Genomic DNA, 14,531 nt, shown 5'->3' with positions numbered 1-14,531 from the left:
GTCTATCATGAATAAATAAATAAAATCTTTAAAAAATTAAAAAAAATGAAATTAGAAGTTCTGGGATTCACTCTCTGATGATGACAGAGAAAAGTTATATGCTTCTTGGGTCTTGGCCTACCATGGGGGCCCAAAAGCAGGGAAGACTGCAGCAATGGATAGCACTGACTCATGGCTATTGGGGTTTGGAGCAAAGAATCAATATCCTTGCCCCAGGTAAGGGAAGATCTAAAATGCAAAATACAAGTAGTGTCATGCTGTCACAGATCACCCAGGCCAGAATGTATATAGTCACCTAACTTGTACTACAGGCTTCTTACCACTACCACTCACACGGTCCCAGGGTGTCAGAAATGCCACTGCATATATATGTATGTATAATTTTTGTTAATACCTAACCACCTGGTCAGTTTTTGATGGGGCTGAAGAACCCAAACGTGTCCTAGGCAGATTCTTTCTCAGGAAAGAACCTCTATTTTATATATTGTTTTATAATAAAGGTAGCTGAGAACTTCAGCATTTTATTTTAAGGCTGTGTCAAAGGAGTCGCATTAAAAAAGCCATATCAAATTATCATATTCCGCCATCAGTATCTCCCTGAATGCCGGATTCTGGGAGAAGGAACCCTCTGGTGAACAACTAGTATCCACTACTCATATTGCACTGGGCTGGTTGTGACCTGAGTATTGAGGTTTACCACTGTTATTCCTAGAGACCCAAGGAGACTAGCCCTGGCTGCTGGGTACCCTCAGAGCTCCTGAACTCAACTGGAAGCCCCAGAAGCAAGAAATTCATTTTCCAAGCCAGAAAGTTGACTTCCAATAGGTCCAAATACACAAGAAATAAGTATGTGTGGGAGGGTGATCCTTGGGACTGGTATTTTCCAGGGATGGAGAATTGGGAGGCAACGGCCAAGATGGATATTGCTGGTGTTAGGAGCTGAACTGTGTCCCTCCAAAATTCCCATCTTAAAGCCAGAACCCCCAGTATTTCAGGTTGTGTATTTGGAGATAAGACCTTTAAAGAGGAGATTAAGTTGAATACAGCCCTTGTACATCCTCTGCCACATGCAGCATGCTAGAGGTCACCTTCCCCCTCCCCAGTCGGGGCTGTACATGTATCAGCAGCACCTGATCACTCTGTGTCAGCCTTAAGTCAGGTAGGAAAAAGCCAAGGTGGATTAGGGCTTGGTCTGTGAAGCTGCCAGATGTCCCAAACCTATCTTCCACCATCACCTGGAGCTCTGTCAGCATCCAGAACACTTGTTCAAATGCCGGAGGCGTGGGGTGGCAGCAATGAGAGAAGAGTTGCTGCAGGAGAGCGGGTAAGGCCATAGCCACTGCCTCCTTGTTTTCAGAGGGGCTGGAGGGACAGAGCTTTATGCCAGCACCATACAAAGGCTGCCCTTGATTCCTCTTCCAGAGCTAGGACCATAAAGCTGGGTCACTGTCACTCAGCTCATGGGCTTAGGGTTGGAACCATCCAGCACAGCTGGCCTCTAAATACAACTTTGCCCGAATATACAAGTGGCAGGCCGAGCTAAGTGTCTAAGGCTGTGGGGCCATGGGGCACATGGGGAGGAGCTGATCACCACAAAAGAGATTGCAACTTCTCTACTTCCCCTAGAGAAGTCCAGTCCTAGAGACTGCCCACAGTGCTCTCCTTCACCCTCCCACCATGTGTGAGCTGAAGGTTATTTGTCCCTGTGGAGCACAGGATGTTAGGTGTGTGCGCAAGTCAGTGGTTAAAGAACCAGTATGTGAGTGCAGTGGAGACTGTCCCTAACGCTGGCTCCTGTTCATCTCTTCCCTCCTCTTCCCCCTCCTCCTTGCTGTTTCCTTTGTTGCATTTCTAGACTCCAAAATAAGAGAGCCCCTGGGAACTGACATTAAAAAGTTTAAATTAAAAATGCTTGGGCCTCAATGGACCAGTTTGCACACTGCTGTGCAGGCAGTCACCCCTGTGTCCAGACCGAGGGGCCATGGCTAAGAAACCAGCCTTAGAAAATCAGTAGCAAAGGAAAAGGGGCCCTGGTTAGGTGGATCAAGTGACTCAGTATTTGACACAAACACACAGCTCAAAATCTTGGACAGGGGTTTGGCCAAAGATACCTTAATGGGAAGTTACAGTGTGGAAAAAAATGATTAAGTGGCCAAAGGATTACTGTCCACATCCGCAAGCAGAGAATAAAATGTCTATTCACTCACTGGGGGAGACAGTTCTGAAAGCCTCACCATGGAGGGCAAACGGCCAACAAGGTAAGTGACCGGAACACTGCATAAAGTGCAAGCACTCGGGTCCCCTCCTGGGTAGAGTCCTGGCTCTGGTGTACTCTCTAGGTCCCATTCTGTGAGCGTGGCAGAGGAAGATTTCATACTAGGTAATACCTCGGCTAAGGACCCTGCCCTGTAGGAGTGAGCTTTACTGACAGGTACCTGGACAGAAGCATCATCACGGGGCTCCTGAACAGCATCTGTGCCATACAGAGATGAGGGTCCAGCACAGGCGGGCCCAGGTAAGTGCCTGCTGAGGGACTGTGCCCAGCACTCTCCCAGGTTTCCAGGGCACCCATAGTACCCCCAATCGCACCTGCTCTCTCAGGACCCCATGTCATCCACATGCCACCTGCACAGCACCTATATTCCCAGGTCCCCACAATACCCACATGGCACCCACAAGCTCCGCTAGGTCCTGGACCACAACATACTGATTGATGACAAAACCCCACCAAAGAGCAATTTCAGGTCTTCAGAAGAAAAGCCAGCTTGGAAACAGCAGTGGCGGGCACTGCTGTGATGAAACCTTGCACTTTGTCAACTTATCTGCCAAAGCTTCTGAGGGAAAAGTAAAAAAATCGCTGGCAAAATGAACCCGGCAGGGCTGCTGTGTAATCACTGGCAATCCTGGAGTCACAAACACCTGGCTTGTAAACATGTCTTGCACACAGAGCACCAGCTGCCTTCCACTTCCATTTTGCCACCACTTCTAACAACAAAGCACAGGACACCATGCGAGGGGAGATCACTCTTTCAGCCTTCTCCCCGATGAGGGGGATCCAGTGCGGCTACTCAGTCTCTGATCCCACACCTGCTTGTTCAAATCCCTTCATGGTTCGTGTTCTTCTGTGCCTTCCTAGGAGACTCACAAAAATGTCCTTCCCACCACCACAAAATACTATTTTGTCAGTCAATACCAGCAAACCTGACCATTTAAGAGCAGGCTTTGGTCAAGGAAAAGGGAAGACTCCTATATTTTGAAATGAATTTGGGTCAGATATATTAGAAACTGTGTCCCCTGTTCTCAATTCTTTTTTTTTTTTTTTCCATTTTCAATTCTTTTAGGGAAGTGACATCTTGGTGGATGGGGGACACAATTTGGTGGTCATTATCCCCCGTTAAAATGAACATACATTTTGATGCAGTATGTTAGCATTTAGGAACTGATAATATGCTTCTGCCTGTGTCTCTGCCTCTTTCTCTGCATCTCTCATGAATAATAAAATCTTTTCTTAAAAAAGGAATTTATCATATGGATTTACCCAATAGATTGGTCACACTGGTACACAAAGGTTCAAGTACATGGATGCTAATGGCAGTATTTTTTTTAAAGATTTTTAAAATTTATTTATGAGAGACAGAGACAGAGATATAGGCAAAGGGAAAAGCAGGCTCCCTGTGGGGAACCCAATGTAAGACTCAATCCCAGGACCCTGGGATCACACCCTGAGCCAAAAGCAGATGCTCAACCACTGAGCCACGCAGGTGTCCCAATGGTAGTGGTATTTCTTGATATAGTAACCATAAATGGAAATAGTAGGGACTAGTGTACAAATTACAGTACATTCATAAAATGAAAGTCAATGTATCTGTCAAAAAGAATGAGGTTGATATTCAGAAACTGGTCTGGACTGATGTCCATGCTTTTAGTAAGTGACAGCAGTTACAGAACATGGGATTTTCTTCTCTGCCCACTCAGGAGAATTCTTGGCTTCCCTTTCTTCACCCACCGGTTTATTGGGGACACCTAGCAGATGCAGATTGGGACTGAGTCTTTCCACAAGAAAGACAAGAAGAGGAGAGAGAAGGAAAGAAGAGGGAGGAAAATGGAAGAGCCCGGGTAAGCAGCTTTGAGGGAAGAAGTGAGAGAGAGGGCAAACGAGGATCTCTGAGGGCGTAAGGAAACAGAGTAGAATGGTGGCTCTGAACAATCAGGCATGTGTATTACAAATGGAAGGTTAGGTACACACACTGAAAACTTTAGGAAAGAAACTTATGTGGTTATCTTTATTTTTATTTATTTATTTTTTGTGGTTATCTTTAGGGAGTGGAACAGGTCTTCGAAAGATGAGGGTGACTTTTATTTGTGTTCTGTTGAAAACATCCTTTCCTAGAAGTCCGTGTTTTTCTTAAAACAAAAATTGGGTTACCACAACACTTGTGGAGGTAACAGAGCAAGCCCTCTGTATATCTAGAGCTTTCTCTCGGTCCTAAAGAAAACCAAGTTTGATTTTATATTCAGCATCATTTAAATTTTAAGTTTCAAACTACATTCAGTTTCGTTTTTATATTTTTCTCTTTTTATTTGTACACAAATGTGTAGCATACACTGGTAATATTAGGGGCTGAGCAGACTTTCAGGGGCTAGTCTGGTGATACCACCATAATCCTTAACACCTTCTTCAACAGGAAAACGCTTCCTGAGCTCCAAATTACCACTGGCAAACTAACTTTTGGGACCCAGCCGATCTTATGGTTAAGATTTTACTTAATTAATTTTTTTTAATTTAATTAAATTTTTAATGAAAATTTATGAAATACCTTTAAGTTGCTTTCCCTCTGATTAATGTTCATAATGCTACAGTACAGATGACCAAGCACATATAATCACAATGCTCTCAGAAGAAATGGTAAGAGCTAAAGATGATAAATTTTGTTGTGTGTGAATTAATGCCAATATACTTTATGAAACAAAAATTCAGCCAAGGTCAGGAGGAGAAAATCATCCCTAGAGTCTTGACCTCAATCTGGCTGTTGCAAACAGTATACTGACTTTGTAAAACTGTTAGAGCAGGTGGCAATCAGGTTACTTCCCAATAACTCACGCTGAGCTAACTGCCCATGTCCTTGGCCAATAGTGAACCAAAGGCCCACCTCGAGCATGTGTGGGGACACCATGTCGGTGGTGACGGCCCACGGCAGAACCTCCCTTGTGCACACATGAGGGGTGGACACCACCAGCAACTTGTGGATTCCTGCCTTGCATGTTCGGATTGTTAAAGGACTTGCAGAGCATCTGAACCATTTGCTGCCTGTTCTCACTTTTGGTGAGCTAACGGGGAATAAAGGCATAGAACAACAGCATCCAACCTGTCACTGCTCACAGCTTGGTTATGCATAGCTCTTCTTCTACAATACTGCTGCAAGTACACTGTTCAGATCCCTCTCTTTGGAAAGGATCAATCCATATAGACAGGATTTTTGGAAACACAGAACACCACACGGCAACTTCTTAAGCTCCGGGGAAGAGAAACTGAGGAGGCTAGGAAGTCTGTCCCCCAGCACATGAATACAGTGTACCCCTACAGAGAGACTGTGACCTGCCAAACACCAGAAAAATATAACCACGTTTTCCAAACAATATGGAGTCCATTCTGGTGGATGTGGCCTCACTGACAAGAAAGGCTCCTTTGTCTGACTCAAGTCAGCGAAATTGCCAGTTAATTAAGGGGTAAGTTCGTCCTTTGGAGAAGCCTTAATAGGTGTAGGGAAAGAAAATTCAAAATTACGTGCAGAGGCAGCACCAAAGTGGGGAAGCAGTATCAAGTATCTGTGCACAGAGCGGCCCAGAGGACAGCCTGGGTGTGCAAAGGACAGGGGGTAGGGCAGGAGCGGGCACATGTCAGCACCAGCCGGAGTGTGGGGGGGTGGGGCCTGCATCTCCTGGCTGCAGCCCAACCACTCATCCTGTAGTTTGGCTTCATGAGACCCAGCCCGAGAGTTCAGAGAGGTGACACCAACCATCCCAGACCTGCCTCTCATTGCAACACTGGAGCTCAGAGAACAGAGCCTTATCTCTTTGTGCTCAGTTCATATTTTCTGAAAACCCACAAGATTCATCATCCTGAGCAGACATTTCATGCTATGGGAAAGTCTACAGTCTCAGCCCTGAAGGCAATCTGTTCTAAAGTTTGATTCGAGCTGACTCACAGTCTGGATTCCAGAGTTGTCCGACCTCAAGGCAGTGGTAGAAGCCACGTACGGAAGCTCTGGAAACACCCTCGGGGCTCCCTGGTGCGGTGGCTGGTCTGTACACCCCTGTCGTCCACCCAGCTGGTGGGGCCTTCAAGCTTCTCCTGGCCTGCTCAGTGCTCCTGGCCCAGGCCTGGCTTCCTGACTCTGTGTCTCACTTCCCGCTTCCCACCCTTGCTTGAACTGAGATCCTAGATCCTGATTGCTTCCATTCTTCTTAGGTTGATCCTGGTAACCTCCCCTCTCAGCCACCTCCTGAGGCTTGTCTTCAAGTGCAGATGGGCAGTTCCACGGACTCTGCCCCCCTCCCTCACCTGCTGTCCCACATGGCGTGGGTTAAGACCTGGGTTCTCCCTTGGCTTAGGCCCTCAGGGCTGACATCGTATTTGCACGGTGTTCAGGGCTCCCCAGAAGGGACCTCCCACCCTCCCCATGCCTTCCAGGCTCCAGGGCACCTTCCCAGCAATAGGTGACCTGTTCTGTGTTGGAGATGGTTGTTCCAACCTCACATGACCGTATGAATGACTCTGAGCCCTTTCCCTTGGGCTGATCTATCCTGACTTCCAAACTCATGGTCTTGGCCCATGGCAAACCTGGGCCCACACCCACCAGCACCACACCTGCAGCACTAGACATGAATGCTGCCAGAGCTCCTGTGAGTCACAAGAACATCTAGGGACAAAACACCCACTCAGCTGAAGGAGCTTCGGTCAGTCAAGATACAGTTGCAATAGCTTCTTCACCTGACTCCACAACATGTCTGGGTGCAGGCTGTGTCCCTGCTCTCCAGCTCAGGACAGGAGGTGGTCATGGGGTCACCTGATTCACATGAAGGCACCTGGGAACCATAAAGCCCTGACAAGTGGAAGAGGCCATCATCCATCGGCTAGACCGAGGGCCCCATATGGGCCATCCTCACTGGTGTCAGCAAAGGCTAAGGACACGGCCTCCCCTGGGCTGAGTACCCGCCGTATGCCCCTGGCTGCCCCCAATGCTCTGCCTCTGCCCGGTCGCCGCCAGCAGCACACGGCATGGTGATCACAGGCTCCACAGAGACTGCAGCTCACTCGTCTCTGCACCCCCACAGCCTGGCACATGGCAGGAACCTCACGAGCTCAGGTGAGCAAAACCCGGTTAGCTCTTACACATTGACGGAGAAGCACACGGCAGGACCCAGTAAGAAGTGGTCATCAGAATGATCGCAGGATGGCAATCCTCTGGCCTGGCCCTCCCCCCAGGACTCACCGGTACGGCTCCATGGTTCGAATTCCGTAGAACAATGCCTCCTCCAACAGACCGAGGTTGATGCAGGCGTCCATGGCACAGTCAAGCACCCTCAGCTGGTAGACGTTGATGTCAGGAAGCCGTTCGGCATTGCTGCTGATGATCGTCTGGCACATGGCCAGCACCTGTTCCCACTCTGTTATTAACCTTAGTTAAGGATTCATTGTCTCCACCAAGAAAACAAGCAAAACGAGATTCTCCAAGAGGCTGAAGAGCTCCCAGGCACAGGAGGGAGGGAAGAGCCCATTATTTTACACAGATGAGCTGCCTGAAAACATACTTGAGGAACAAACATGTGTAAGAGGCATCTCAGGGAAGTAAATTCTGTTTACGCCAACAAACCGTCTTCCAACCAAGCCTGTACTTTGGGGGGATTAAGACTTCCGAAGAGCCATGCTTTCTTCACGCTCTGATATGTATTCTCTTGAAAGCTAGTCATGAAATAATGCAGCTGCTGATTATACCAAACTACCGATTAAGTTAGTTCAGTTTAAATTATTTCTATTAGCCTCTGTTAGGAAACCAATCGGAAATTAAAGAAGCTTCAGACAGATTCCATTTTTAAAAGGAGGAGCTCCTTTCTGCCCCCTGGGTCCTCTGAACCGGGGGCCAACAGGAAGCCGGGGGTCCAACCCACAGGAACATAGGAAGAGAAGAACTTGAAGAGATATATCTTCACCGGGTCTCACATTGAAGCTTTTTGATTATAAAGTGGAAGGGATCCAAGCCGATACTTAACAACAAAAAAGATTCTTATTTTGAACCCCTAAAGAAAAGGATCTTAACATGGCTCTTGCACATAAATTGCAGGCAGGGCAGGAGAAAGGATGCTTGAAGGAGGACAGGGAGGGGTGCCTGGATGGTGGTACTGGTTCAGCGTCCAACTCTTGACTTGGGGTCAGATCATGATCTTAGGGTCATTGGGTTGAGCCCTGTGTTGGGCTCCATGTTCAGTGTGGAGTCTGCTGGAGATTCTCTCTCTCCTTCAGTGCCCCCCTCCCCATCCCCTGCACTCTCTCTCTGTCTCAAATAAATCTTTTAAAACAATAATAAAGGACAGGGAGAAGACTCATTACCCACTTATAAGCAGCTCTGACTGATTCGCTGTGAGTTCATACCTTCCTCTAGTGGAGGCTTGGTGCGATTGCACTTCCTAAAACAGCTATCATTCCCTGGCCTCTTGCAGAGGCAGCCCGAGGATTGAGGCATGGAGTCTGGAATGTGGAGCATGCCTTGAATCTCCCCCGGGTGAACACCCTGGAAGCACAGCTGAAGGCCAGAGTGCAGGCACCTGGGATGCACACACTTCCCTTTCTGCGCCCCTGCTGCAGGGGTGTTAGGTGTTAGGGGGGATGCGGGCCCATCCCCACACCCCTTGCAACCTGTGCAGCTCCACGTCCAACCACTTTCACGTGCTGCACTTCCACTAGAAGAAAAGGCCTGAAGATTTCAGGTGCAGCAGAAGTGGCACCGCTTTTGATTTCAACCTAAGTGACTTCTGTCAGGGGTGAGATGTGAGGTTCTGAGGGTGTCACCTGAGCTCTCAAAGTGATGTGACGTTTGATGGTGACTAGGTGTAATGAAAATGGTCGAGTGGACTGAACCCCCCCCATCTACCTGTCAACACCACCACACAATCCAGTCTCTTCACGATCAGTGCCCCCCACCCCAACCAAAGCCCCCTCCATCCTCCAGCAGGTACGCACCCAGCACACCCTGCCCTGAACTGACAGAGCCCTCCAGCGACACCCACCTCTCCCAGCTTCCATGCCACCTGGCGGTGCTGCCCTCCACAATGTTGGTAAACGCTAGTAATAATCCAGTCAAGTGGCTTGTGTGAGTGAGGACAAAGGTCTTTATGAACCCTCACAGGACAGGTGTGTTTCTTTTCAGTGGGGACCCTCTGGAGGCGTGGCACTTTACCCCCAAGGCATGACTTCTGTGGTTAGAATTGCAAGTGTCATGATGCACGGCTGAGGGTGTTTACTGCATACTTTCGTACACTATGTGATTTTAGGATGAATCCCGTCTCCGAGGAGTCAACTTTGGTCTCAGACAAGGGAAATTTATTGAAGAAAAGTGAGTTGGTGACTTTCTTTTGTATCCATCTGATGTGTACATATAAAGTGCACCGAATGTATCCCCAGAGGCTGGGGGGAAGCAGTATCGCAGGCAATACACTGATTTTGTAACAGATTGCCAGGCTAACCTCTGTGGCTTTCCATTCCATGATTAGATATTTGACGAACTGTCAGGAGGAATGACTGTCTCTTGCACAACGCTAGACATTTCTGTGGCAAGACTTTGTGCCTTATTTTAACATTGTGTTGTTTGACCTCCATTACTATTTGCCTACTCATTTATATATGCTCCAACTCATTTGAAAGAGGTTTGAGGTGACAAGCCTTAGAAATACAAACCAGATGTGATATTCTGCAGCCACTGATAGGAATACATCTACTTTATCCCCCAGCAAGCTGGAAGGGACCGCATGCCAATTTCCCTTCACAACACTGGCAACTGTCTCCTGGCAAACAAGACAAACCTTTCCTGTAAAACACCCCAGTGAGCAAAAAAATGGAATAATTTTAACTAAGAGGCTTTTTCACCAAGCTAATGCTGACATTGTATTTGCTCAGAAATGTAGTCACTGACATTTGCTTGGTGTTGCGTACAAGTCATTCTGGTCCGGAGAGGGGCTGAGCCCTGGACCGAAGCGGGGTAGAGAGCCTCTCCGAAGCAGACAGAACAATCCCTCCAAGGACAGAACAGATACCCTTTCTCCTGAACCCTTTTAAATGACCGTAAGAGGACTAAGGGGGAAGAAAAGGGAATAAAGTAAATCCACTTGGGAATTAATCAACATTTTGGGACCATGGGGCTTTTAGTCACTTAGTATCATATTACTGTACTGCTTAGAATCCTCCCATGGGCGCCCCCCATGCACAGGCCTCATGTCCTGTGCATGGTGTATAAGGCCTTGCCATGTCTCCCTGATTGTGAACAACTGGGGACTCCATGACTGTATTATCTCACACTCCATATGACTACACAGGCCCCCTCCTCTGATGGACGCCTTTCTTCACTGTCAGCCTGGAGAACTCCTACTCCTACTACACGCCCCAGACATAGCTCAGTGGTCACTTCCTCTGTGGAACCTTCTTTCACCTCCCAGAATTGACTACTATGCCTTTGATGCCCTGCAGAGATCTATGTACCAACACAGGTATTCATTTCCATGTGAGTGCAGGGCTGCATCCTCTTCAACCTTCGCGGACCCAAAGGTGGGCTGTAACTGGTAAGGCACCTGGAAGAATCAGTTTTCAGTGAAGCCTTGTCCCACTGAGATCCAATAGTAGCTGGGTCATCCAGGGCCCTAACTCCACAGCAGAGGACCACACAAATGAGCCTACTCCTCTGCAGTATAATGGTCCTTTGAACCCAAGAAGGGTCCACTCTTATTCCTGGAGCTAACCATTTTCCTAGTATCTCCTACCCTGCCTACAGACGGGGTTTCAAACTCCATTTGGGGGGCACCCAGGTGGATCAGTGGTTGAGTGTCTGCCTTTGGCTCAAGTCGTGATCCCAGGATCCTGGGATCGAGTCCTGTGGGGAGCCTGCTTCTCCTCCACTGCCTATGGCTCTGCCTCCCTCTCTGTGTCTCTGATGAATAAATAAAATCTTAAAAAACAAAAAACCCAACTCCATTCGGATCCTGGCTCCATTCCTCACAACTTTTTTGATTTTTCTATATCCTTCCTAATATGCCCACCCCAAACTGAACTAAAAGCTCTGGATATGATCAGACTCCTAGATCACCTTTCTTGTTTTCTTTTCTCCATTAATACAGCCTGAGATCATAGTAGTTTTTTGAGAGGCTATATCATCCTCTTAAATTTGATTAAGTTTTGCTATTTACTAAAGCCCTAAAATTGTTCCACATGTTTTGCTGCTAAGCTTGATGTATATTTACACATTTAAACTCTTTGACCCTAAGACAACATTTTATATACATTCTTGTTGAATTTAATCTCTTTAGATTCAGGCATCATTCAAACCTTCAGAGATCTTGAGTTCTGGATTCTATCATCCCACCCTGCCATCCTCCCCACCTATAACTTTTGGGAATCAGATAATTCTGTGGCTCTGTATCTTCCTTCAAAGCACAGAGCCAAAGGCAGGAGAGGATTGAGGTGGGAACAGAGCACTCCAGAATAACAGTGACCCTGGCAGCATCATTTTCTCAGTATGGCTATTCAAGCATTGAGAAAGCTGTCTGGCCAGGCTAGCATCTAGCATCAATGTCTTGCCTGCTTTTAACTAAATTTCTTCCTGAAATCCATATACGAATTTTACCCAAGAAAGCCATGACTTTGTGGACTCACTTGCTTCTGCTGAACCTATGGTCCTTGGGCTGATCACAGCTTCCTTTTCCATTCCTTTAGTAATCAATTACAGATTCTTTACCAAAACAAAACAAAACAAAACAAAACAAAACACAACTCACTAGATAAAGATTTCAGAAACTAGTTATTTTACTTCTAAAAAAAGTAACATTTCTCCATCTACCTCTCCTATTCTGTACAATTCTTTAAAGAACATTGTAGATAGAAACTTCATTTGCAGATTTTCTTATTGCCTGGGATCTAATTTCCCCAAAGCATCTGAAGGACCTTGCACTATCTTTTTCATCTACCTTGGTCTATTTCTTCTTACCGCAGGGTTTCCCTCTGTCATGTTTTTGCTCAAGTGAACTCCCCTACTGGAAGCAACCTCCCGTTCAGCCTATGCTCATTCAAATCCCATCCTTGATTCGGGCTGCCTCTCACCCAGTACACTACCAGTGTTGTTCAGTGATATCCAGATGATGTGCCAGATGACCACCAGCAAAAGGGCTCTCTCTTTACTCTGAATTTTGACCCACTCACTCATGGTCCTTACTATTTATGCCCAGAAAATTTATTGTGCAGCAGCTCCTGCTGCCATGGTGGTCGTGGTTGATTTAATATGAAGCTTCTAGATCCTGAGAGTCAATGGCATTAAATTTTAAGGATTCTAAGTTATTCTTTCCTAGAGAAGTAGGTTATGGGAGGAACAGAATACAGAAATTTGTTACCTTGTACCTATAGAGACTATTACTTACTGTCTTATTACTAGCCATGAATTTTGATTACTATCTAATGGTGGTGAGGTTTTTATGCTGATCCTGCCATGATCTGCCCGAGCCATTACCCAAAATGTTGCCTGGGATTTGGGAATCAGCTTGTGACCATGAAACAGAATGAAGCTCACTGGCTCACATGGAAGTCAAACCATGGACTTGGCTTCATTAATGCCAAGCTCCAACCAATAAAGAAGCAACTCCAATAGTATGGTTCAATCCACAGGTAAAAGGATACTCCAATGTGCCTTCAGTTCTTCAATTTTTTTCAAGGATTCTTGAACTTGCCTCCATACTTGCTCATCGCCAGTGAGCATATCAGCATCCTGTTCAGGTCAAATGAAGAGAATAGAAAGGAAGACAAATTATTCAATTAAAAAATAAGCAAAAGAAAAAAATGGGCAAATGATTTGAACAGATATTTCTCCAGAGAAGATATACAAATGGCCAATAAGCACATAGAAAGATGTTCAACATCATTAGCCACCAGGGAAATATAATTCAAAACCATAATGAGACATCACTTCACACCCCCAGCTTGGCTATAGGGATATCAAAAAGATAATAACAAGTGTTGGCGAGGATGTGGAAAACCTGAAACTCATATATTACTGGTAGCAATGTGAAATGTTTCAGAACTTTGGAAAAAAAGTCTGGCAGTTTCTCAAAAAGTTCAATACAGAGTTACCACATCATTTAACAATTCTACTCAGATATATACCCAAGAGAAAGGAAAACATACGTTCATACAAAAATTTGTGCATCAATGTTTATAGCAGCATAATGCTAGCAAATAAGGTGGAAACAACCTAAATGCCCATCAGCTGATGAATGGATAAATAAAATACAGCATATTCCATCCAATGGAATATTACTGGCAGTAAAAAGAAATGAATTACTACAACACAGATGACCCCTAAAAACACCATGCTAAGTGTAAGAAGCCAGTCACAATCATATATTGTATGATTCCACTGATGTGAAATGTTCAGAATAGGCAAATTCATAGAGACAAAGTCAATTACTAATCAGCTAAGGAGGGGGCTGGGGAGTTAGTGAACAGGACTGCTCATGAGGATGTTTCTTCTTGGGGTGATGAAAATATAGTAAAAACCACTGTGCTAATGGTTCCACAACTTGGTGAATATACTTGTATACTTTAATTGACTGCTTTGTATATGTGAATTATATCTCGATAAAGCTGATTATATATCAGGAAGGGGAAGAGGGGCAAGAGAAAGAATCATCTGTTTGGAGACCTACAGATACTTTAATAAAAAATGCAGTTATCAATCAAAATGAGTCTAGGAAAGACTAAGAAGAGTACAATTACACCCATGTGAACTTATTTTGACTTCTATAAAAAACTGAAAAAAAAAAAAAAGAAAAAAGAGATACTCAACAATTTAAAAAGCAATTAAAAATAAAAAACAAAAAAAATAAAAAGCAATTCAAAACAAAAGTGTGAGTTACATTTATTAAGTGTTTCTCCCCTGGTTTAGCAAGCAGGTCCTGTATTTTTCCTGTATGTCCACAGCTTCAGAGCTCCATAGCCATGTGTGGCTGTGAGCACCATGTTGGGCAGCATAGATAGAGAACAATTCTGTCACAGAAAAGTTCTATTGGACAGAGCTGCTTTAAAGAAGTTAATCGAAGCATAAAATACGGTCATCAGACACCATTCATTTAAAACCAGGTGTTTAATATTCATTAAATTCTCAGTAGGTGTCAGAAACCATCCTAGGAAGTCATATCAAATTACGGCCAAATCATGGTAAGGGTGAGGGAGGGAAGACTTTTTCAAACTATAGAGATCTCCCTGGAGGTTTTTACATGCC

General features: G+C 45.6%; 1 protein-coding gene across 7 annotated transcripts in view; it reads right to left on the bottom strand.

Moving 5' to 3' along the window:
* Positions 1 to 14,531, bottom strand: part of SMYD3 (SET and MYND domain containing 3) — a 792,487-nt gene that overhangs the window by 204,431 nt on the left and 573,525 nt on the right. For all 7 annotated transcript variants that reach the window (XM_077901368.1, XM_077901367.1, XM_077901370.1 and 4 more), the window contains 2 exons: positions 12,932 to 13,019; positions 7,494 to 7,668 (listed from right to left, as the gene is read on the bottom strand). In XM_077901368.1, coding sequence (XP_077757494.1) covers positions 7,494 to 7,668; positions 12,932 to 13,019 — 263 coding nt within the window. The remainder of the gene's footprint in view (positions 1 to 7,493; positions 7,669 to 12,931; positions 13,020 to 14,531) is intronic.

Source organism: Canis aureus, chromosome 6, assembly GCF_053574225.1.
Source record: "Canis aureus isolate CA01 chromosome 6, VMU_Caureus_v.1.0, whole genome shotgun sequence".
In the NCBI taxonomy this organism is placed as follows: domain Eukaryota; kingdom Metazoa; phylum Chordata; class Mammalia; order Carnivora; family Canidae; genus Canis; species Canis aureus.
This window is presented reverse-complemented; position numbering and strand designations above follow the sequence as displayed.